General features: G+C 54.2%; 1 protein-coding gene and 1 long non-coding RNA gene across 5 annotated transcripts in view; one reads left to right on the top strand and one right to left on the bottom strand.

Annotated features, from left to right (window-relative positions):
• Window positions 1–10,674, top strand: part of MAN1C1 (mannosidase alpha class 1C member 1) — a 296,651-nt gene extending 285,977 nt beyond the window's left edge. For all 4 annotated transcript variants that reach the window (XM_078452181.2, XM_060621586.3, XM_060621584.3 and 1 more), the window contains 4 exons: window positions 4,689–4,908; window positions 7,422–7,594; window positions 8,879–8,994; window positions 9,894–10,674. In XM_078452181.2, coding sequence (XP_078308307.1) covers window positions 4,689–4,908; window positions 7,422–7,594; window positions 8,879–8,994; window positions 9,894–10,020 — 636 coding nt within the window. In that variant the 3' untranslated portion in view covers window positions 10,021–10,674. The remainder of the gene's footprint in view (window positions 1–4,688; window positions 4,909–7,421; window positions 7,595–8,878; window positions 8,995–9,893) is intronic.
• Window positions 10,675–23,017: 12,343 nt separating this feature from the next.
• LOC132671344 (uncharacterized) lies at window positions 23,018–24,560 on the bottom strand. The gene is made up of 2 exons (XR_009607057.3): window positions 23,577–24,560; window positions 23,018–23,482 (listed from the first exon to the last, which is right to left on the bottom strand). It is a non-coding gene; the product is annotated as an uncharacterized LOC132671344 (long non-coding RNA).
• Between the last annotated feature and the right edge of the window lie 107 nt (window positions 24,561–24,667).

The following is a 24,667-nucleotide window of genomic DNA, read 5'->3' as shown; positions in this document are numbered from 1 at the left end:
GTAAGGAAAAGGCCCTGGGTAGACTCCAGGCCTCGGTTTCCTCATAAAGTGAGTTGAGCAAGTCAGATTTACTCTGCTGCCGTGTTGGTCTGAGGTCCTATGTCTCCTCAACTAGATTTCTTGCTCTTCTGCCCTTCTAAGTCGGCTCTCCACACAGCAGCCAGGAGAACTGGCTCCTTCACATTTGGAATAAACTAGACTCCTCACCTTTGCCCACCTGATTTAGACCTACCAGTCACCTTGAACTCCTTCCCCTTTGCTGTCAGGTGTGGTCCCCAGCCTCCTGCAGACACACCAGACTCAATCTCACCTTGGGGCTTCTGTATTTGCTGTTGTCTCTATGTGGAATATCATTCAAGTGGCTGTGGCCCATTTATTGGTCAACTCAAATACCACTAGGAATTGGCCTTTTGCCACCTCTCTCTGTCACAAACCCCAGACTTACTCTCTTCTTTGCTTTCATGGGCACTGAAAATTATCATGTGCCCATATTTGTTTACTCATTCATTGTCTTCCCCAAATAGAATGTGAGCTATCAAGGAGCCAAGATCTTGTCTAGTCATTCACTGTGTCTGCCTCACTCCTAAAACAGTGCCCGGTACATAGCAAGCACACAAAAACTGTTTTGTGAACAAATGAACATATGATTGCTGAAGGGATGGATGGATGGATGGATGGATGGATGGATGGACAGACAGACGAGTGAATGGGTGGGTCAGTGGGTGGGTGGAAGGATGGGTGGATGGATGGAGGGAGTTATGGGTGGATGTGTGGGTGGAAGGATGGATAGGTGGGTGAATGGGTAGATAGGCAGGTGGAAGGATGGATGGGTGAGTGGATATAGTGGATGAATGGGTATGAACAGTTGGACAGATGGATGAGTGATCTCTAACTACCCTCTGATTGCATGAGTCTGACCAGAAACAGTAGTGCGTAAAGGAAGTGCATTGAAACAGGCCTCCACAGCCATGGACCTTTTAATTTTTTTTTTTTTTTAACGTTTATTTATTTTTGAGACAGAGAGAGACAGAGCATGAATAGGGGAGGGTCAGAGAGAGGGAGACACAGAATTGAAACAGGCTCCGGGCTCTGAGCTGTCAGCACAGGGGCCCGATGCGGGGCTCGAACTCACGGACCGTGAGATCGTGACCTGAGCCGAAGTCGGCGCTCAACCGACTGAGCCACCCAGGCGCCTCAGCCATGGACCTTTTAAACTGTGGGCTCGGTGATGAGTTTTCCCCGCCCAGCTCCCCAGCACCAAGACCTTGGTCATGAAGCAGCTACTGGGACTGCAGTCCCATCTCAGTCTGAGTCTCAGCCCCAGATTCAGCTCCAGCTGAGCTTAGACCACAGCCAGTGTCTCCTGTCTGAGGATCTGTGTTCAGCCTGCACAGGAGATGCTGCCTGGAAAGGCCTTTCTACATTTCTGTCATTCCTTGCAGGGTAAACATGAAGTTAGTGAACAGCCTGGTTCCCTGCCCTCAGGGCACACTGTAGTTGAGGCTTCAAGGGAAGAAATGGTCATGAATTATTTAAGCAAACGGGAGCTTTATGGAAAGCACTTGATTGAACAGGAGAGAACTTGGCTTTGCTCCCTGAATTTGATATCGCTAGTGAAGAGCCTGGAGTATCTCTGACCCTGGGTAAAGACTGGGCCTCTGGCAAGTTTGGGGCTTTGAAGAATATTCTGGTAGTTCTCAACCTTGTCCACACGTTAAAAATCACCAGGGGAGCTATAAAATCCCATTGCTCAGGCTGCACCCTGGCAAGGTACATCAGAACCTCTGGGCTGAGGCCCAGGAAACAGCCTTGAAAGCTGCCTGGGGCAGGGGGCGGGGCGGGGTGGGGGGGGGGGGTGGGTTTCCAGTGTATAAGTTAGAACAATGTCCGGCACAGGCGGGTGTGGACGATTCAGACACGCAGACTGGGCACACCCCTGGAGGGTCCCAGGAGGAGAGGAGGAGCGAAAAGAAGGACAGGGAGAGTATCTGTCACTGCGGCCTCCTCCAGGCAGGTGCATTGACTGCCTTGTCTTATTTAACCCCATTTTACAGACGAGAAACTGAGGCTCAGAGAGGCCCGAGGTCACACAGCAGCCAGTGTCAAAGCCAGGGTGCAAACACTGACTCCAGATAGAGTGCTCCTGCCAACCACAAAGGAGCCTGGCTTGCCTGAAGTCCCTCTCGGGAATGTCCCTTCCAGGAGGGCCAAAGGAAGCAGAGGCTTTGCATAACCTCACAGCCATCCCAGGAATTCTTCCCAGTTTACCAATGAGAAGGAGTCTTCAGAAAAGTGAAATAAATTTGCCCAGAATCACCCAATTCTCAAATTGCAGAGCTGGGATTCCAACCCAGGCCTCTGTATCCCGCTCGGCTCTGCTCTGTCTCCTGCTATGATTGAAGCCTAACCAGTCAGTTGGCAGCCTGTGTTGTCTCGTATTTGGCTTAGGGTTTTAGAAAGCCTTGATTTTTAATCTCTGCACCTATCTGCTTGTCTCAGTAGTGTCCTCACAGAGAGACTGGTCTGTCATTTCGTCTTTACCACAATTACTTAGCCTGGCATTAACCCAGAATGGAAATAACCCACGGGAGTCAGTCTGGAAGGGGCAGTTTTTGCACTGCGGTTGAGGCTTCATGGGATCGCCCCCAGATGTCTGTGTTCTCCCCCAAGTGTCGACAGTGGGTAACTGAACCAGATTTCTACAGCCTGGGTTAGCCTGCCACCCCTCCACACCCGCGTGGACCCAGCTCTACCCAGGAGCCAGGGCCCAGCCCAGAGCAGACCCAACCCAGTAGTGAGCGGCTCCCCAGGCGCCCCCCTCAGTGCTCCTCCCCACGTGGCACAGGTGCCCTGGGCACGTCACGTCATCAGAGCCTCCCCATCTGCTATTCAGTGAGGGTCCTGCAGCCAGCCCCCCAGCCGGGACCTTGCAGGAGCAGGAAAAGAAACAAACCGATCCAAGAGCCAAGGTGTTGGAGTGCCTTCTGTATGTCAGCCCCTGGCCGGAGGTTGGTGGTGGCGGCTTCTGCTCTCACTCAGCCCTCAGAGTCCCGGGAGAGAGACAGACGTGCCACAGACACACACACACACAGATACGGACGCACAAAGTGGGGGACGGCACCACGTAGAAAGGCGACAGGGGAAGAGCGGACCAGGGCAGCCGGGGTTTGGGCCAGGGCGCCGTCTCCAGGGAAGCGCATCGTGGAGGATGCCCAGAGACAAGCCGGAGTGGCGCAGTTGGGGTGGAGCATGTTTCTTGTAAAATGCCGACCACAAATCCTAATTTGTGCCTGTATTTGATTTTGTGGGGACGTCTCTGACTAGCAGGTGAGCCCCGCCCCCAGGCAGGGCCCAGGCTGCGTGTCTTCAGGGGCTATATACCCTGCCCGAACCGCTGCTGGCCCCAAGGAGGTGCTCACGGAATACACTCGAATACTGGATGGGAGGAGAGGGTGGGAATGAAAAGAGGCTGGGGGGGGGGGGGGGGCAGGCTGGAGAGGAGCTGGAACAGCCCACGGGCACTGAGGACTCTCACTGCACCAGGAAGTATGCTGAGGGCTGCACACACATGTCACCCGGTCCTCACAACCCTATAAGGTGGTTTATGGTCATCTCCCCATTTCATACACTCGGAGATCGAGGCAGTAGGAGAGCACATAGAACCTGCCCAGTGTCACACAGCTTGGAACTGACGGAGGTCAGTCCCAGCGTGGCTGGGACCTGGGACAAGCCACTCAACCCCTTTGTCTGTAGAGGGCACTGCAGCCATGTGCCTGGCTCGTCGTGGGCATTAAATGAGAAGGTGCGTGATAAGGGCTTGTAGAGAGAAGTTCTTAACTTTCTGTGGGTCCTTTTTAAGACTCAGATAAAATATCTAGACCCTCTTCCCATGAAAATGCACGTACACAAAAGTGTCATACACAATTTGACGGGCCTTCTGGACCCCCTGGAGCCCACCTACAGGCCAGCTGGGCTTTAGGTTAAGACTCCCTAAGAGAGAATACAGTGGAGGATGGATAAGAATTTTTTTTTTTAATATTTTTTTATTTATTTTTGAAGGAGAGAGAGACCGAGTGTGAGCAGGGGAGGAGCAGAGAGAGAGGGAGACATAGAATTTGAAGCAGGCTCCAGGCTCCGAGCCATCAGCCCAGAGCCGGACGCGGGGCTCGAACTCACGAACTGGGAGATCATGACCTGAGCCGAAGTTGGACGCCTAGCCGACTGAGCCACCCAGGCGCCCCAAGAATTTTTAAAGATTTTTTAAAAGATCTTTGTGCACAGAAGATTTAAAAGTCTACATAAGAGGGGCACCTGGCTGGCTCAGTCGGTAGAACATGCAACTCTTGATCTCGGGGTCATGAGTTCAAGCCCCACGTTGGATGCAGAGATCACCTAAAAGTAATTTTTTTTTTTAAGTCTAAATGAGAGACTCACCCTAGGGAGCTGCCTCGTGTGCAAGCCCCCCGCAGGCACCAGGCTTCAGCCAGGCGAGTGGCAGAAGGTGCCACTGGCCCCATCAGAGACCACCACCAGCCAAGGTCAAGGGCCTCCTTTGCCCGGGATGGAGGGCCCAGCAGAGCTGCGTTCACTGCTGTCTGCAAAATGTTCATTTTCCGTCCTCTCCCCCTCCCTTCTCTGTCCCGCCCCCCATGCCCCTTCCCCCTGCCCAACTCCCACCTTGCTCCCAGGCAATAGAGACCCACCTGCTGAATGTCTCTCCTGGGGGGCTGACCTACATTGCCGAGTGGCGAGGGGGGATTCTGGACCACAAGATGGGGCACCTGGCCTGTTTCTCCGGGGGCATGATCGCCCTCGGCGCTGAGGATGCCAAGGAAGAAAAGAGGGCCCGCTACCGAGAGCTCGCAGCCCAGATCACCAAGACGTGCCACGAATCGTACGCCCGCTCAGGTAACCGTGCGAGGGGAAGGGCAGCAGGAGAGACTGAGGCTAGACACGAGGAAGAACTAGACAAGCCAGCGGAGCGACAGTGAGTGAAGGGAACACAGTTTCCCCTTGGAAGTTACATAGAATTTGTACGAGGGACGTGCTGTCTGTGCACTGAGATTGTACCCGAACTTCAAAGGAAAATAGGGGTGATGTATTGAGCACCTGGCCAAGGATTGTTCCACATCATGGCCAAACCTCACAACACAGATATGCTGAGGCCCAGAGAAGACTTGGCCCAGGGGCACAGAGCGGAAAGTCCTCCAGGCTCCCTGAGCCTAGAGAAGTCCTTCTCCCTGAACCCTTACCCCTGAATGTACCTCTCTTTTTCCTCCCCACCACCCCTCCATTTAGGGGATCTTACCGCCCCTGGCACCACCCTGTTTATCACCCTCTTTGTTCCCAGATCACCGGAAAGCTTGAGAGCTCCTTGACCATCCCCAACACTCCACGCAGAATTATCAAATGCTAGAATCAGAAGTCACTTTAGAGAACATGAACCCAACTCCCTGTTTTACACATGGGGAAACTGAGTCAGCCCAAAGTGGGGAAGTGACTTCACCAAAGTCACCCTGCGTGTGGGTAGCTAAGCCGGGGCTAGAACCCAGGTCTTCTGATGCCCAGCTCCTTCTTATGTGCTGCCTCTCTAGTGCCCCTCAGAAAAATCCCTCCTCCAGGGCCCTGAGAGGTGCCCACTGCTCTGAACTTAATCCCAGGCTTGGTTGGAGGAGAGGACCTAAGATTTGCCCTGAATATTCGTGGCTCAAGTGCTGCTCTGCCACTCACCAGCTGGGTGGCCTCTATTTTCCTACCTGCTCAATGGAAACAGTAACACAGGTCTCCCAGGGTGAGATAGAGGGTCCCATAGAGCACATTGCCAGCCGCCTTCAGCCACAGCACGGAGGAGTTTATTAGCCTGACATGTGTCCTTGACCCCTCCAGTTGAGTCCAGATCTCCGGGAGCTGTTTTCATGAAGCCAGTGATTTGCAGTGGGTCCTTACAACAGGTCTGCAATTTCATTCAGAGAGCCAGGACCATAAACAAACGGGAAATCTCAGGAATAATAAAAAGCTCGCTGTTTGTCTGGGACAATCAGCCCAGACCATAAAAGACACGCACTTAATAGAGCATGCTGTTCCAGCCAGCCCGCTTGTCCACGGACGACCACGGCGGTCGCTCCTGCCCTCACCCCATTAGCCGCTTGGCAGAATGACTGTTTGCTGATGGTCAAGAGCAGCTGTAGCATTTGAGCAATCGAAGGGGCCAGGGTCTGGGGGGTCCCGTTTCCGTGAAGCCTTCCATGGGAGTAGGATGTCCTGCAAAGCTCCAGTCGTCTCTTGAGGAAAAACAACCCAGGGCCTCTCAGGGTCCTGACCCAATGGGAAGAAGGAAGGGGACACCTGAGGACCAGAGCTGGGCACTCCGCTGACCCAGATGTGATGTACAGGTGTTAAAGGAAGGAGGCCTAGAGTCTCAGACCCAGGAGGAAAAGAGAGAGAGCACAGTCCAGGGAAAGGGCATCAGACAGATCGAGGGTCACATCCCAGCTCAGTCACAGCTCGCTGTGTTACCTTGGACAAATTACTTAGCCTCTCTGACCCTCAGTTTCCATGTGCCTGGGAGAGGGACAATAACATCTACCTTAGCAAAGAAAACCATGTTTTAAGGATTGAAATAATGTATGGAAAGCACCCAGCACAGCCCTTGAAATCATAGGTGGTGACTGTAGTTGTGGTTATAATTATGGTCCTCCAGAAAACAGGGACAGCACCAAATTGTCCAAAAACAAACAAGCCAAACAATGATAACAAAATGAAACTCAGAACTCATCAGGCCCTCTTTATCTAGCTGCCTCTGCCTGAGTATGTGCCTCTGGGCAGTACCCCCCCCCCGCCCCCCCCCCCCATCTCCACCTCGACATTATCCCAGCCTGTCGGCTCTGGAAGCTTCTGGGAGGTGTGAAATAGAGGTGCCCTAAGAAAGGGGTGTGTGGAGAAGCATCACTGCATATCAGCATGTTAAAGGATCTGATAAGTCCTGCAGACGGGAGACTCTTTCACTTTATCTGACCCACTGTTCCTTAAATGTATTTAAACCTGAAATCCTTTCTTGGCTGAGCTCCGGTTCACATCTTGCAGAGCTAACATCTCAAAACACACAGCTGGGGAACATCGCCCAAACCTTTGTCCCCCCCGACTGCTGGATAGTTCATTTGGACTCTCAGATTCTAAAACTGCAAAATGTTCGAGGCCTCAAGGGTCTTGCTGTGGCCAACCTAGGCCAAGAGGGAAGCTGTGCGTTTGCCAGGCTCTGCTCTGGCTGGCGGTATAGGCAGGGCCCAGCCGGTATCAGTCCATCGCCAGCCCTCCCCCTGCCACTGCTTCCAGGCCACTGAGCTCTCTCCTGGGGCAGCCAGGTCCTGAAAAGTAGGAGGTGGGAGGTCTGACCTAGACCCTCTGGTTGGTCATCCCCACAGATACCAAACTGGGGCCCGAGGCCTTCTGGTTTAACTCCGGCAGAGAGGCAGTGGCCACACAGCTGAGCGAGAGCTACTATATCCTGCGGCCTGAGGTGGTGGAGAGTTACATGTACCTGTGGCGACAGACCCACGACCCCATCTACAGGGAGTGGGGCTGGGAAGTGGTGACGGTGAGTGGGCTGGTTGGGGGGAGGGGGGACTGGGTGACAGGTGCCCTGAGAATTCAACCAGGGTCCAAAACACCCTAGCACAGGCTTTGAGAAGAGGGTCAGACCAGGCTGACATCCGGCCGAGGTTCAGAATGCAAAGGGTCAAGGTGAGGTTGCACAGCTAAGTGTCCCCAGCTGGGCAGAAGCAGGCCGAGAAACGAGCGCCCACAGCCTTTGGGGCCTGGACTCTAGGACCAGCAAACTGAAGAGGGCCAAAGGCAGGGCAGCAGCCAGAGGGGCCCAGAGCGCATGGGGTCACTGCTCTCCGACCTTGAAGCCTGAGCAGATGGCTTTAGATTTCTCCTGTCAAGCAGGAATCGGCTACCAAGCCAGCAGATCACCTCCCTGCTCTGCCCAGAGCCAGCCCAGCCCCGGGCAGCCCCTACCTTCCTCTGGGCTCTGCTCCCCACCGCCCATGTCTCCTCCACCCGCCCTCTTGTCCCCAACTACCTGGCAGGAAACCTCATGCCCTTCTCTGGGGTAGAGCCAAAGGCAGGTATGGGGAGTCCAGAAGGATGTCTCTTGATGGATGCTAAGCCTTCTCTGTGCCCCCCTCTTCCCAACTTCTCCTAGGGCCACGGCTCTGAGGCACAGGCTATCCTAGGGAGAGCCACACCCAGAGCTTAGAATTGGGCAGGGCACAAGGGCACACTCAGGTTCACTGACATGGTTCATTGGTCAGAAACCCCCTGTTTCCCTGAAGGCCCTGGTTCTTCACCAGTAAAAGTCAAGTGTTTTGTGCTCCTGAGCCCAGCCCACAGACCCCTCTGTGGGTAAAAATTGCATTTATTAAAAAAAAAAAAAAAAAAGCCGTCAGCCCATGGCCCACCCACCGGTAGAACAGGGACCACATCTGCACAGGGAGTTCCCTGGGGTGTGCCGAGTCCCGTCCCCACATCCCGGCCCTCCACTGCCTTCCTCTGTGGGTGAGTCTGTTGGACCAGCCTATCCCCCGGAGGGCCAAGAGAACATCCCCCGAGTTCAGACCCAGAGCAAAGCTCGAGCAAGCAGTCTGTTGGGACAAAGTGCTCAGCGGTGGGCCCAGGGTGTGTGTCCCTACCAGCCTGGCAGCAGGTCAGCTGAGCCCTGAACAAACCATTTGGCCTTCTGCTTCTGCAAATGCCAGCAGCCCCTAGCCAAGTGGTCAGGGGCCTGCCCATCCATGAGCTGGGCAGGCACGAGAACTGGGCAGGGGCCTCTCCTCTCCCCTCCCCCCGCCCCCAAAGCTGCCTCCCTTCTCCTCAGGCCCTGGAGAAATACTGTCGAACAGAAGCCGGTTTCTCCGGGATCCAAGACGTGTACAGTAGCATTCCCAACCACGACAACAAACAGCAGACCTTCTTTCTAGCGGAGACACTAAAGTGAGTTGGGGCCCGGCCGGTGTTCTTGCCAGAGGAAACTGGGCTTTCCTAGGGATGAAGGGCGGGGGTGGGCGAGGGATGGGGTCAGCAGTTCCTCCCTTCACCAACAGGTTCTGCCATCACAGGGGGGCCCAAGAGGGGCCGGAGGGGCGGGGAAAGGGGGCGCTGGGCTCTCCGGGTCACACCCCCAGGGTACGCCTCTGGCCAGGCCCGGGCTGGACTCCACCCCCTAAGTGTTAGCCGTGTGGTAAGTTAACTCCTTTAGTCTCCTTGGGTTACTTAGTTCTCTGAAACTACGTCCTCTTCTGTAAAATGGGGAGAATGACAGTGATGGGGGTCACTGCTGCGAACCTTCCCTGTGCAGTTTTGCTGCTGCCCCGGCCCCTCGCTTTCTTGGGGTGGAAGTCCTCGATGTTCCCCAAAGCATCCCCCTTGTGCTCAACGCTCTGAAATGGATTAGAATGGTCTGTTCTGCCACCAGAACGGCACATCAGGGAGCAGCCTAAGAGTTTGGACTGGTGCAGTCCTCAGGCCACCGTGAAACGAAAGAAGACTCTAGACCTTAAGCTGTCCTAGCAGGCTTCTCACATAGGGTCCTCATACAAGCGGGGAAGAACCTGGGTGAAGCCGGATGGGTATGAGTTAAACAGAGTGAGGGCACGGGCAAGCCAGCATTCAACCAGGTGGGACCGCCCCAAGTCTCAGTGCCCTCCTTGGCATCCACAGCTCCTTCCCTGGGACCAGCCCTCCTAGTGGATTTGGGATCTCAGACCTCCCTGCACCCTTAGCCACAGGCCTGTGGTCGCAGTGGCCTCTGAGATTTGTTCCCAGCGGGGGGGCCTGTTCCCCAAAGTGCTGACGGGCTGTGTTTTGCTTCCCTCCCGGCCCCCGGGGCACAGGTATCTCTATCTTCTGTTCTCTGAAGACGATGTGCTCTCCCTGGAAGACTGGGTGTTCAACACGGAGGCCCACCCCCTCCCCGTGAACCACTCGGACAGCCCCGGCAGGGGCGGGGGCCAACTCTGACCCCACCTCCCTGCCGCTCCCGGGGGCCCGGAGGGTCGCCTTGCCTTTTCAGGACTTGGGACTGTTCTCAAAGGGATTGGGAACGTAGGCCCCATTCTGGGCAGACCCAGGGCACAGGTGTCGGACCAGCAACTTCCTTTCCTCTGTGAGGAGACAGGACTTGGAGACGCAGCAAATGTCGCACCAGGCCCAGACTTTCCTTCCTATGGAGAATTTCTATGAAACCCACTCACTTGCCATCCCAGGGCCCAATGACTGGAGGTCTGCCTATTGTCGCCATGTATTTGGGTCACTTCCGTTCATGTGGGGAGGGTTTTTTTTTAATTTGTTTTGCTTGATTTTGCCTTTTCTCTGCAGTTGTGTTTTATCACAGATTATATGCTTTCAAAATCATGTGCTTTCACACGCAGTATCGTCTTGATGAACTAAACCTTAAAGTGTTTGCAGACACAAACCTTGACCCTGTTTTCTATATTTTAAATGCCTTTTGCCCAACATGTACTATACGTTCAACTATGTGGCATTTACCTTATAATTTGAGGAGGCGCTGCCTTTTGATTTGGGCCTAAATGTTAACGAATCACTAGTGCTATTTTCATTATTGTAATGGAAAAATCCGTAAACTTACAATAAAAGAGTTTATTGAATAAGAAATACGATTGGGTTCATTGCACATCAGTGACTCTTGGGAAGACCATTGCAGTGCTATCAGAAAAAATAACCAGCAGTTGATTTAACGTGCAATTTAGTAAAGACTTCTATTGCCTTTCCTTAACTCGGTCTTAAAAATTCAGGAAGGGTGAAGCCAATCCTTTAAATGGAATTGGATGTTTATACTTAGGTCAAAGCTTGGAAGAGGCCCAGAGAGGGCCAGCAACTTGCCTGAAGTCATACAGCCAGTAGAGACAGAGGGGTGAGCCCAGCCCCTCTTACTCACACGCCCCTCCCACCCCCAGTTACGAGTTCATCTGCTCTCGTTCAGCAGATACATGGTGAGTGCCCGTAGGGGACCAGACACTGGGCTGGACACCAGGGACACAGCCATAAGTGAAACAGTCCTAAGTTCTGTCCTCAGGGAGCGAACGGTCAAGGAGGGGGAAAGACAGACCGGGAAGTAAACTGACAGGTAAGTAACATGACTGCAAGTTGTATAAAATGCTACAAAGGAGTCATGTGGGGCCGGGGTACTAATGGCCAGGACCGATCTGCGGGCATGACTTTCAAGGCCTAGAAGATAAGGAGCAGCCAGACGGGCATCCCACGATCCCACTCTCCCCAGTGACGTCACCTGCCTCCCCCGCGGGGAGGCCTAGAACCTTGAGGCATTATGCAGAGCAAGGCGTCCAGGCAGGGGTGAAGGGAGAGCTCTCCCTCTGCTTGGCAGCTTGTCCACACAGCTGACCTCACAGGATAATTCTAAGCCCTGCCACACGCTCAGTCACTTCATTCTGGCTACTTGAGTAGCCCCAGGACGCCTGGCTGGCTCCGTCAGAAGAGCATGTGGTCTTGATCTCAGGGTCGTGAGTTCAAGCCCCATGTTGGGTGCGGAGATTAATAAACTTGAGTAGCCCCTGGGGTGTTGGAGCCCTGGGCCAAGTCACCCGCCTTTAAGTCCCCACTATGAGAGCCTGGGCAGGTCACCTCACCTCTCCGGTCCCTCTTCCGTCAAACAGGGAGGAACCTCTATCTCCCAAGGTCGCTGTGACAATGAGTGGGATCCACAGGTGCCCTGGCAAAGTGGGCAGGGCTTTTCTTTGTCCTGGGGACACAGATGCCTCCTGCATCTTCGTAAGCAGTAGTCAGAGCTCTGGGTGAACAGTCCCCATGGCAGGGACCCTGGAGTTTTGTGACTAAGTCCCTCCCTGAACCCAGGAAATCACTTCACTTTAGACAGGCATCAAGAAAGTGTGACTCTGGCGACCCGCCTGTGTCCACTTTTTTTAAAAACCAAAACAGGGGCGCCTGGGTGGCCCATTCGGTTAAGTGTCTGACTCTTGATTTCGGCTCAGGTCACGATCTCACAGTTCGTGGGATTGAGCCCTGCGTCGAGCTCTCTGCTGACAGCGCAGAGCCTGTTTGAGGTTGTCTCTCTCCCTCTCTCTCTCTCTCTCTGCCTCCCCTCTGCTGGCATGCTCGCTCTCTTCCTCTCAAAAATAAACATTTCATAAACTTGAAAAAATAAAGAAGGCAAAACAGAAAAACCCACTCCACAAGCATTGTGGAAAGGTTAGGAGTATCTTTATGCTGAGCAGAAAGAAAAGCCACATACAAACCATCCTACCCTTTGGAATGAAGACCATTATATTTTCTTCTAGATCTTTTTTCTGTGAACGTACAGAATATATTTTGCAAACATAGTATCACACTGTGTTTACTGTTTTACTATAATCTGCTTTTGCCCTTAACTATATACTGTGAAGTTCTTTCCATGTCAACAAATACACACTTACTACCGCACCTAGTTGTAGAATGTTCCATTGTGTACTCTATCGTGCTTTCTGGATCCAAGCCTCTGTGGCTGGGCATTTGGGTTTGTGACAGTTCGGGCCCTCAATTACAAATAATAGAAACCAACTCTGTCTCACTTAAGCAAACAAAACAAAGCGAACAAACAAAAAAAAAAAAAGAAAAAGAAAAAAACACGTATTGAAATGCCCTAGGGTGACTCATGGGCTTTCAAGAGAGGCAACAGTCAGACCACAAGAAGGACTAGGAAGAGGAAGTGGCCAGGGACGGGATCTAGGCTGCAAGAACCAAGGGGGTAGTCTCCCCAGCACCTCCGTCAGGCCGGGTGACTCCAAATGGGTCCGGATCCTACCGGCTCCCCTCAAGGAAGTAGGCTTCCAATTGGCCTAACCTGGGTCATGTGCTCCCCAGCCAGGTGCATCTTGAGTGACAGGCAAGCACCCCATGCGATAGGGGATGGGCTGGTCCCTGGAGAAAAAAATGAGGTTTGCTACCAAAATAACGAAGCCACCTGCTCGTGGGGCAGAAACCGCAGGACTGTTCACAGGTTTTGCTTTGATTTTTTTCAGTATTAGAAAGAGAGTTAGGAAAGCCTACTTGGCTATTCTTCTTCTTTCCTCTCCTCCGGCCCCTTAGAGCCAACTCCTGGAATGTCTCTCCCTGGCAAAGTCACTTGGCGGTTCCCCAAGGCCCCATTCCCTCCCCACCCCCCGTTGGGCCCATGTTGCTGTCCCTGTCTCCCTGCCACCTGCATTCTTGTCTTCTGCATTATGGCTGGGAGCAAGCTGTAAAAATGAGCATTTTAAAATTCATCCTCCAGGAGGGCCCTTGCAGGTGGAGAAATATCACCCGTTTGGCAACTTAACGCCATTCCGGGGATAAAAATAAGTAAGACCCAAGGTAGGCTGCGAGGAGAGAGACACTAAGGGATGAGTCATCTTCATCGAAGGAGGAGCCACAGAAGCCCAGTTCTGGAACCACTCCCGGGGGCAGACCCTCCTTTCGTGGCAAGGGTCAGCATGCTGCCGGCCTCTTTTGCAGCCTCGTCTGATGGAACCACCTTTTGCACCTGTTTTCTTCACAGATGGGCTTGATGCTGGTTCCTGCCCGGAAAGCTTCATTAGCACCTGGCTCCAGGCACCGAGGTCTGCAGAGCACCGCACTGCTGAGAAGCGGGACATTTCCTCCTCCAGATGCTTCCTTTTAGATGACTGCATCTGTTTAGACGCTTTGTGCATCCCGTTGTGTCTTTGGCGATTTGCAAAGTTCAAAAACCAAATGCACTGGAAAGAAAAGCAAAAACAGAAAATCCAATTTAAAGGCGGCAAAGCAAAAAGAGAAAATCCGATTTAAAGGCGGTATCCTTGAGACCCACAATGTGAATCTCAGCTCTGTCCCCTCTGCTTTGGGGAGGGGACCGAAGGGGAGATGGGGAAGAGCCAGCTCCTCCCTGCTACCCCACTGGGGCTCTGTCCTTGGAAATATGTTCGTTGATTATGTAGCACAGAGACGCTCAGCCCTCTGTGACTAAAGCTTAATCACATGGTAATGCTGTGGGGGGGGGGGGGGGTTGCTGCTGATGCTGGTTTTTTGTATCTAAAAATATCTGGTTGGTTCCCTATACTTGGAACAATATTTTGATCCTGCTCCTCCTGTCTCTTAAGACAGAGCTTTTTAAACTTGAATGTGCACCTGAATCACCTGGGGATCTTGTTAAAATGCAGATTCATATTCAGCGGCTCAGGCGCGGAGCCCAAGATACTGCGCTTCTAACAAGGCCCCAGGAGATGCAGTCCTGAGACCACACCGAGTAGCAAGGTCTCCCCTAATGGCCGCTCTTTTGGTTTCTGCCCTTTATCTGCATCCATGGAGTTGTCACCTCTCCAGAGTAGAGGGGCTCAGGTGTTGGGATGGCTTCGAGAGGTACCTTGGCTACAGAGGAAGCTATCACCTGCATCAGTGGCTCCCCGCCCCCTCCAGGATGGTCTGGACAACACCAGAGCCGGCTTGCTTGTGGCTTAGGACAATGCCGTCCAGTAGAACTTGCTACGATGTTGGAAATCTTCCAGATCTGTGCTGTCCAACAGGGTGGCCACAGGTGGGTATTGAGCACTTAAAATGGGCCAAGTGCAACCGAGGAGCTGAGATTTTCAATTGTATTTCATTTTATTTTATTTTTTAATGTTTATTTCTTTTTGAGAGAGAGAGAGACAGAGTGTGAGCAGGGGAGGGGCAGAGAGAGAGGGAGACAGAAGATCCAAAACAGGCCCTGTGCCGACAGCAGACAGCCCGACGAGGGGCTCGAAATCACGAACCGTGAGATCAAGACCTGAGCTGAGGTCACTTCACCGACTGAGCCACCCAGGTGCCTCCAATTTTTATTTCATTTTAACTAAAGTTAAGTAGCCATTTGTAGTACTGAGCGCCATTTTGAACAGTGCAGTCCTAGAACTTAGAAAGCCAGTCCTCTGTTCACTGACTCCCTGCCCCCCTGGACCCTCCGCCACCTGCATCATTACAAAAATAGTCTTAGCACAAAAGATATTGTTTGGGGAGTCGAGGGTTCCCTTGGACATACTTGGTTATTTTTATATTCATTCCAGCCTCTGTTTTCTACAAGAGCCTCTGTTTCTCGTTTTGTTCTGTTTTGTTCTCACCCACTGGTGTATCTGCAGATCCGTGTACATTAGATCAAGTTGAAGATACGCAAGGCAGAACGGGAGAGGGCGAGCAGAGACGGAAACAGAGGACCTGGGTTCAGCTGTACCCTGCCCTTTCCCTGGGCTGTATGACCTTGGGTAAGCCCCTTAACTCTCTGAGCCTCCGCCTGCCTCTATGGAAAGGGAGGGTGATTTCGAGGGTTAATCGAGCTCCCCAGTGTAGTAACTCAATACATAGAGTGATGATCGTTGCTGCTATTATGTGAAGGCTCTCTGTAAACTAGAAAACGCTGCTGTCAAAAATTCTCCTTTTTAAACAAAATGCTCTGAAACTTGGAGGGAACTGCATCAACCAGGCCCAGGAGACAAACCAAAATCTCAAAGCAATAAATCTGAACATTTTCCACTTTCGCATTGAGCAAGCATTTTGCCGTTAGCCCTGAAGTACGAAATGAGGAAACTGAGAGAAAGATCCAAGGGCTTCCAGGAGCCGGCCTGATGGTGGGGGTGCTCAGGCAGGGGCAGAGGGCTGAGGGAAGATGCTGGGAGCTTGCCCAGAATCTGGCAGAGGCCCTCGGCTTCGGAGGCGAGGGTGGGATCCTGTTCGCCTTTCCTCTTCAGGACACCCCTGACCAATCCTTCCTGCCACATGGGGAGGGGGGCACAGCAGGCAGAGACCCACAGAGCGGGAGCCTGAGGTGCGGGGAGGCCTGCTTGGGTCCCACAGCTGTCCCTGGCCTCTGGGCACCCCTACAGACACCCACAGTGCTCTCCCTGCCACGCCCACCCCCTGCGTCTCCCTTCCTCTCTCAAATGACCCCAAATCTAGGGTGGCCCTCGCCCTGCTCTTGCAATTTGCTCATGACAGTTTAGCTTCCAAACCTGTTGTTCCAGCACATTCATTCCCAATGCCCCCTTTGCTCTCAAAAGTGTCCCAATTTGAACAACCAATGATGTGCCTTCCCTGGTATAAGTGAAAAGAATGGTGACTGAGATCTGTCTCCCGGAAGCCTTTGGTGCTTCAGGGAATGGTAAAACCCAACCCGGAAAAGCATGCAAGTAGCCCAGAGATTCTTTCCTTTGGAAACCGATCTGGAACTGCGCATGATCTCACAGCCTCCATACGTTTCCATCCCTGTGCCTCTCGCCCGGATTGTCCTCCACCCCCCCAGGTATGCCTACTAAACTCTTCATTCCTCAAGGCTGCCCTTGAGGCCATCTCCTCCAGGAAGCCTTCCTGGACCCCTTCCTGCCCTTCCCTTGAAACAGGCTTAAAACCTCCTTGTCCTGGGCCCCCACCATACTTGGGGCAGACCAGGTTTGCATGAGCCTCTCCCCGATAGATCCCAGGGAACTTCTCCTCATCTTTGAAACCCCAACACGCTGTAGGCAGCAACAAATGTTTGTGTTGATGGTTTAGGGATTAATCACCCACCTGCCTCCCACAAGTTCCAGCTGACTGAGAATGGGGTGGGGGGTGATGATGAGTTTCATTACAAGGCCTCTGGGAGCTGTCTGGGCTGTGGGCTGACTGTAGATTCCAGAAAGTGTGTGGGAAGGGAGAACGGGGCTCTTCCCACCATGGGACAGGAAAGTCCCAGAAAGGTGGAGTATGAGCTCATAGGCCCAGTGGCCCTCTGGGCAGTGCGGTGACCCCTTCCCCTAGGTAAAGTGATGAGACTGCCGGGGTTCACCCAGTTCACCCCTCATCCCATGGAGACAGAGGGGAGTCAGGCCATTCTCCAAGTGGGGACATCCCCAGTCTAGGGGCTGAGTAGACAAAAGGCTTCTCACACACATGCGTAGGCACGTGCACATACCTCAACTTCCCTCTCCCAAGGCTTTGGATTTATTGGCCAGCCTGTAGTCTCCCTGTGGGGAGACCCCTGGACCCTCCTGCCCTGACCCGCAGGAGTCCCTCGCCCCAGTCACCAGTCCCTCGGGAGTTCTCCTGCCACCTAGGGTGGGAGGCTCTGCTCCGGCCCACAGAATGATCCAGCACTGGCCAATCAGGAGATCAGTGGTTCCCAGAGTATGGAAGCCAGGTCTGAGGCACGAGCAGCACCTGGGAGCTTGTTAGGAATGCAGGTTCTCAGGCCCCACCCCCAGACCTTCATAGGTTATGGGGTTCATGGCTGCCGCCCAGGCCACCGTTCCAGAACCCTCCAGGCTTCGTAATTCCACAAGTGACTATTAACCTTCTCTGCCGGGTGATGGGTAAGGTTCTGTAACTACAGCTGTAACACGACAGACAAGGTTTCTGCCCCCGTGGGGCTCCCAGGCCAGTGGCGGGGTAGGGCCGGGACGGATGTGTAAACACGTCACTGAAGCGGCTGCAGACGGAGATAAATGCTTGGGAGGCCACAGGCAGGGCACATATGAGAGTGACAGAGGGACACTGGAGATGGGGAGGTCAGGGATGTCCCCGGGGAACGGACCTGTGTGACAGACCATTCCAGGCAGCGGAACAGAGAACGCAAGAGCTCAGAGGTAGGAGGTAGTGACACATCTGAGGAGGGGGAAGGCCACAGGTGAACGAGGGGCACCGTCCGTGAGTCAGAGGAAGTCGCAGGGACAGGGCTCCATCCTGTAGGGCCTCCAGGGCCGGGGCAGAGGCTGATTTGAATCCGAGCAGCAAGAAGCCGGGAAGAGGTTAAAGCAGGGCCATGAGATGACCTACTTTGTATTTTGAAAGTTTCCTCTGACTTCTGAGGGGAGAGGCCTCGGGAGGCCTCGGGATTCATCTTGCCCTTACGTCTGTCTCAGTGGAAACTATTCTCGGGTTCCTGAGCAGAAGCTTCTGAAGCCGGTGCCCCCAGGAGCACGGAGAGAAGCAGGGGCCTCCCGCCAAGGGGCAGCCTCTGCTGGGCCCCGGGCCCCGGGGCCCCCGCCCCTCTGGAGCGCACAGCAGGCTTCAAGGCACTGGGGCTCCTCCTCTGACCTTTGTTCCTGCAGCCTCCACTCCCCTCCGTCCCCCACTCCTGTCCAGCTGTGCTTCTGGATATTTAAGCCGCTTCCTAAGATGGCCCTTGTCCTTTGCTAGCATGTGTGGATCCAAGGCCGTTTTCCAGCTCCGGGGGCCTTCTCTTTTCTCTTCGGAATCTGCTGGTTCTGTGACAGGTAGGATGCCTGGGAGTTCTGGGTCCCGAACATCATTTCCTGTCCACCTTCACCCCTACCCCATGGGTAATTCACACCAGGAGACGGCCTCCCACGCAGCGTCCTGCACAGGCCTGGATCTACCCGTGTCTCCTGGTTGCACGCCCCACCCTTTGCCATTGTCACCTTCCCAGCCCTCGCCATAGGGCGCTGACTCCACACATTCCCCCGGCATGAGGTTCCCCACCTACAGTCACCATGGGACCTCTACGCTTTGCCTGCCCAAGGCTCACCCGATCCCCAAGGAGGCCACCCTGACTGCTGGCACCCACTGTGGCTTTAGGGGCCCTCCCGGTGGGGCCCGAGGTTCCTGCTCCTTGGGGAAACCATCTGACCTGCGCTCTGAGGTCCTGCCTCTGCCTCTCTGTCCCCTTTCCTTTTCTTTTTTTAAAGAACTCTTTGAGCCATAGGGTAGACAGTCACATGTATAAACGTCATTAATCTTAAGCGTAAAGCTCCGGGAACGTTCACCTGTGTACACGGTCATGTAGCCTTCCCGCCATCAAGATAGAGAACATTCCAGCCCTCAGAGAGCCCCACTCCCACCCTTCCACCCCCCGCTGCTATCAATATTTGCCATCCTTAGAGCAAACTCGGCTGGTCTCTTCCACCACTGGCCGATTTCAGGCACACATAGCCTTTGAATTCCCTCTGTCTTTTTTTTTTTTTTAAATGTTTATTTGTTTTTGAGAGAGAGAGAGAGAGAGAGAGAAAGTGTGGGGGAGGGACAGAGTGAGGGAGACAGAGAATCTGAAGCAGGCTCTGTGCTGTCAGCACAGAGCCAGATGCAGGGCTCGAACCCACGAACCGGGAGATCATGACCTGAGCCAAAGTCGGATGCTTAACCAACCGAGCCACCCTGTGCCCCTGAGGAAGGGTGTTTTTATAAAACGGAACAATTCTTCTGGATTTGGCATTCACTGCTCAGCTCTCCAAAACTCCCGCCCAGGAAAACTCGGCTAGCACCGGCCCCAGCCCAGGGATACTCAACCCTGACGGTGCGTCAGAACCACCGGGCTGACAAGCCACTCTAGTGGCAGCCAGGCTAGACGACTCGGTCCCCAGGCCCATGGTGCTGAGAATAAAGCTGTCCGTGTGTACAGAGCCCTGGGGGCCTTTCTTGACCCCAGGAAATCAATCTCCCTGCTTGGACCGGACGAGAGCCTGGCCCAAGCCTAGCCAAAGGCTGTTGTGAGCCTCCCCCCGCCACCAATTAATCTATTTTCTGGCTAATTCCCGTCCTGTGCCTGTGGATCCGGCCAAAGCCACGCAGCACTCCAAGGCACGGCCGCATCTGTGGCCACACACCCAGCCGTTCAGGCCGTGCAAACCAAAGGCCTCTCTCTTCTCTCTCCTCAATGATCTCATCGAGTTCTGTGATTTTAGTGTCATCTGTAGGCTGGCGACTTGCGAGGCTTTGGTCCTATAAACTGCACTCACTGCCTCTCTGACACCTCCCCGTGGCACTCCACGTGGCGGCTCAGGGTCACGTCCACACGGCAGCCGGGGCCTCTCAGGCTTTCTCACCTCGGGAATGACACCACCATCCACCTGACACGGGCTGCGTGGCCCGCCCGGCCCAGGACCCCAACGTCTTTGGGCTGGGAGACCGAACCCGCCTCCTCACTCCCTCAGTCTATTCTCTACCCAGAATCCAGAAAGGTCTTAAAAAAGCAAAAACCCAAAAGACTCCAGCTTTATTGGGATATGATTTATATGCCATAAAATTCGCACACTTAAAGTGTACAATTTGTGTTTTTGTAAATAGGGTTGCACAACCATCACTGTAATCTAATGGCAGAAGCTTTATACTCCAGGGCGCCCGGGGGCTCAGTCGATTGAGTATCTGACTTTGGCTCAGGTCATGATCTCGGAGTTCGTGAGTTCGAGCCCTGCATCGGGCTCTGTGCTGACAGCTCAGGGTCCGGAGCCTGCTTCGGATTCTGTGTCTCCCTCTCTCTCCGCCCCTCCCCGGCTCGTGCTCTGTCTTTCTCTCTCTCTCAGAAATAAACATTAAAAAAATAAAATAAAATAAAAAAGAACATTTATGCTCCAGGGTGCTCAGGGGGCTCAGTCAGCTAAATGTCCAACTCTTGATTTCAGCTCAGGTCGTGATCTCATGGTTCATGGGATCGAGCCCCACATCGGGCTCTGTGCAGAGCCTGCTTGGGATTCTCTCTCTCCCTCTTGCTGCCCCTCTCCCGTTTGCTTGCACTCTCTCTCTCAAATACATAAGCATTAAAAAAAAACCCCAAGAAACCCCGCAAAGAACATTTCTACTCCAAAAAGAAGCCTTGTGCCCATTAGCAGACACTCACTACCCTCACTCCATTCCCAGGCACGTGCCAACCTCCCTTCTGTGTCTGTGGATTGGCCTTTCCGGACATCGCACGTAAATGGAATCCTACCGTGTGTGCAATCTTTGTGTCTGGCTTCTTTCTGTTAGCATAATGTTCTCGAGGTTTATCTGTGTTGTAGCACATATCAGTACTCCGTTCCGCTTTATTGCCCCAAAATATCCATTGATGTGGGTCTGCCACGTCTTGGGCATCCATTCATCAGTGGAAACTTGAGTTGTTTCTCCTTTCTGGCTGTTAGAAAGGTCTTCTTTTTTTTTTTTTAATTTTTTTAAACGTTTATTTATTTTTGAGAGAGACAGAGAGAGAGTGAGTGGAGGAGGGGCAGAGAGAGAGAGAGGGAGACACCGAATAGGAAGCAGGTTCCAGGCTCTGAACTGTCAGCACAGAGCCCGACGTGGGGCTCGAACTCACAAACGGCAAGATCATGACCTAAAGTCGGGTGCTTAATCGACGGGGCCACCCAGATGCCCCTAGAAAGTCTTTTTAAAGACAAATCAGGTAACTGTACAGGAATTAAAATAAAAAGCTTAATAAGACAAAGAAAAAGAAAAGGGACTCACATGTCACCCACACCCCTCCCCTGTTTAAAACCCTGCGATGGTTTCCCATCATATCTAAATGCAGCTTGTTACTTCGGCCTGCAAGGTTCTCAGACACTCGGCCCCGCTTCTGTCCCCAGCCCTTCCTGCCCTTACTCCACTGGGCCTGTTCTGCCTTCTCCAGGTTTCCTGAACACGCCGAGTTTGTTTCCCACGCAGGGGCCTCCGCGCTTGCACCCCCGCCCGGGATGCCCTTCCTTCGTGCTCCGGGAGCCGGCCTCTTTCCACTCGGGCTGCCGTGTAAATGCCACCTCCCGGGGAAGCTGCCTGACCCCTGCACGTGCCACCCTGTCTTACCCCTTCCTGGTTACCATTGTCCAAAATTATCTCCTCTGTGTGTTTATCGCCTCTCTCCTCCTGCTAGAATATTTAGCTCCAAGAGAGGAAGTACCTCATCTGTCTTCACTTCCGTGCTCCAGGAGGCTAGAACAGTTCCTGACACATAGTAGGCCCTTAGTTTGTTGAGAGGCCCACGGGGTCCAGGCAGGCAAAGCTACTGCTACGCTGGCACCAGAAGCCTCCGTTTCCTCAAGTGACAACCCCAGTTTGATCTCCTGGAGGGAGAGAGGCTCCTCCCCGGAGAGTCTGCCCCAGTGAAACGCAAGCAGAAGAGAAGTGTGTGTGTGTGTGTGTGTGTGTGTGCGTGTGTGTATGTGCGGGAGGGGGGAGCAGGGCAGGGTGTGAGGCAGTGACTCCGCTCTCCTGCCCTGCCTCCCCTGCCAATGGGGGGGATGGATGGACGGGGGGGGGGGGGGGGGGGGGGAGGCACCCTCCCTCAGTAGCCTGAAGGTGCCTCCATGGCCGAATGTGCTGCTCCTCCCATCACTGGTGTCTCTTGAGGATAAAGTCCAAGCTCGGAGCCCCAGCCTGTCTTTCCTGCCTCCTCTCCCTTCACACTCCCTCGTGTCCCCCTGATCAAACCCACTGGACTGTGTCCTCATAATGCCGTAGACAGGCCGTTGATTTTCATGCCACCAGGCCTTTCTTTTGTCTCTGCTGTTTCTGCCCCTGGAATGATCTTCCCCTGGTGCTCTGACTGGAGACCTCCTGAACTCGGGCCTGGCAGGACTTCCACTCTGTGAAGCCTCTCCTGGCCCCTCTTGATAGTCACGGTTACCATTGTCCTCTTCATACATCCCTCTCGCAGATCATTCACCTCTGAGGAAGGGGGGGTGGGGTGGTCATTGTATCCAGTGGCTTGTCTAGAAGAGCAGGGACTCGGCTTTTCTTCTCTGATGGATCCCCAATGCCCAGAACCAAGCATCGAAGACCCTCGATAAATATTTGTTGAATAGGTGTGATTTCCCTGCTAGCCTGGGAACGACTTATTTTGATGCACTTTCCTCTGCTGCTACAACCAAATACCACCCTGGCCCACTCATGGCCCAGAAACAAGGCGCCAAAAAAGCCCCTGCAGCACCGCCCCTGACCAGAACCACCCTGCCGGCCCAGACTCTCCAGGCCTTGCCTTGCCCGGGTCCTTGGTTTAGAGACAAGCCTCCTGGGAAGGGTGCCACCAGCAGGATGCCCAGTCCTGCTCCGTTGCCAAGGCCCAGAGCCTTCTTCCCAGAGCTGGGGCCCAAGATCGGTCCTTTTCCCAGAGGCTCACTGACCTAAGTCAAGTCTCCCACACCCACCCCTCACCCCAGCGCCCTCCCAACCCCAGCAGCTCATCTCCCCAGCCCTGGGCCGCAGAGACCAGTGGGATGTCTGTGTCTTTAACAAAAAGCAAGTGTAATAAATAAAAGTCATCTGGCAAAGAAAACTTCTCTCATTTATTTTCCAGGGGCCTTGGCTCATCAATCTTCCCTTCCTAACCTGCTTTGTGCTCTGTTAGTTTTGCTTCCTCATAGAGCAGAATTTGGTTTTCTAATAGCTTCTGTCGTATGCAGGGTGTCCCCAAACATTAGCGGTAATGAGCTGGAAGAGGCACATTTGAAAGCCTTCAGAAGCCAACGGCAGATGTCAGGCTCTCGGTGGGTTCCCCCGGGCTCTGGGGCCAGAGTACTGGGCAAAAGCTAAGTCCACGGCCTACAAGTCTCGGTCCCTGCGAGTCATTCATGCAAAAGACATTGGGGTGCCAGCACGTGTCAGGTCCTGTGGGGGCTCCGGGAAGATGAGCCCCGCCCTCAGGGCACTGTCATAGCTGGTTACCCACGAAGGGCGGACGTGGCGGCGGTAGAAGAAAGTCCTCGTCCCCAGTCTGCTGGGCCGTCCCCTGCAAGGCAACCGGATAGGAGATCTGGACTCAGATAGACCTGGGTGCCTGAGCTCAGCCTCCTTAATTTAAAAATGAGGCAAACAATCCTCACCTCACTGGGTTGCCTGAGAACACCTAAGCATCAAACACCCAGCACCAAGTCCCGCACAGCGGTGCTCGGTACCTGGTAGATCCCTCCAACATCTCAGACCTGACAGGTGCGTGTGCACTGGGGCTGGCAGTGATCTTCCAGGGCGGTGCTGCTGTTCTCCGCAGCCAGGGTTCTTGTCTGGAGGCTTCGGCAGTTTCTGCCCTGTCCTGGGAAAGAGACAGCCATCCTGGGGCTCCTGGAGACCTTGAAATGATGGAAGAGGGCCCCAGGGGAAAGAGGCTCCTGGAGACAGGAACCAAAAGCATTGACGGATCCAAAAGTGTTTTCTTCAAACTCCATCCGCCTCCATTCCCAGGGTCCTCCTCCAAGCATGCCAAGAGTTGTTCCCTAGAAAAATCACTCCTGTGGCCATGCAACCGTCCAGCAGAGGAGAGAGTAGCTGGCAAGTCACAGTCCGGCCTTGCCGGCGCCAAGAGGCCGCCAGCCCTACCAGCCCAGGTATTTCTTCCGCACCACAACCTGCAGGGAGGGTCTCTTCTGACTCGTCCTGACAAGTGAGCACATTCTAGCCCCAGCAGGTGAGGGTCTCAGGGCAGCAGCGCCTGTGTGTGGCCTGGAAGAAGTAGAGCCCCCTCCCCCCACCCCCCGCAAATGTGCAGCGATGGCCTTCCAGCTGGACCATGAAGGGGACGGAATACGGCCTGGACTTCGTAGTGTTTTATTCTTTTCCGTGACTGAGGACGTTTTGGAAAGCAGGTGGGATAAAGGGGTATCCTCCTCCGGCGGACAGAAGGGGACGCGAGGCCTGGCGGCCCACGAGTGCCCTCCCCGGCGACCCCCCGCCCCGCCCCGCCGCCTCCCTGGCCTCCGCCGGGCGGGACGCCGAGGCCGCTTTCTCTGCGGGAGCCCAAGCGCAGGGAGGAGGCTCGGCGACGGCGGGGCCGGGCTGGCAGGCGGGTGGCGGGGAGTCCCGGCGCCCCTCCACTGACTCGCTCGGCTCGCGAGGAAGCTGCAGAGCCGGCACCCGGCGCGGGGCCCGCGCCCGCCCCCCACGGCCCCGCCCCTCCCCTCCCCTCCCCGCCCCTCCCCGC

Source organism: Panthera onca, chromosome C1 (assembly GCF_046562875.1).
Source record: "Panthera onca isolate mPanOnc1 chromosome C1, mPanOnc1 haplotype 2, whole genome shotgun sequence".
Classification (NCBI taxonomy): Eukaryota; Metazoa; Chordata; class Mammalia; order Carnivora; family Felidae; genus Panthera; species Panthera onca.
Note: the sequence above shows the minus strand (reverse complement) of the source record. Positions and strands in the feature narration are given on the sequence as shown.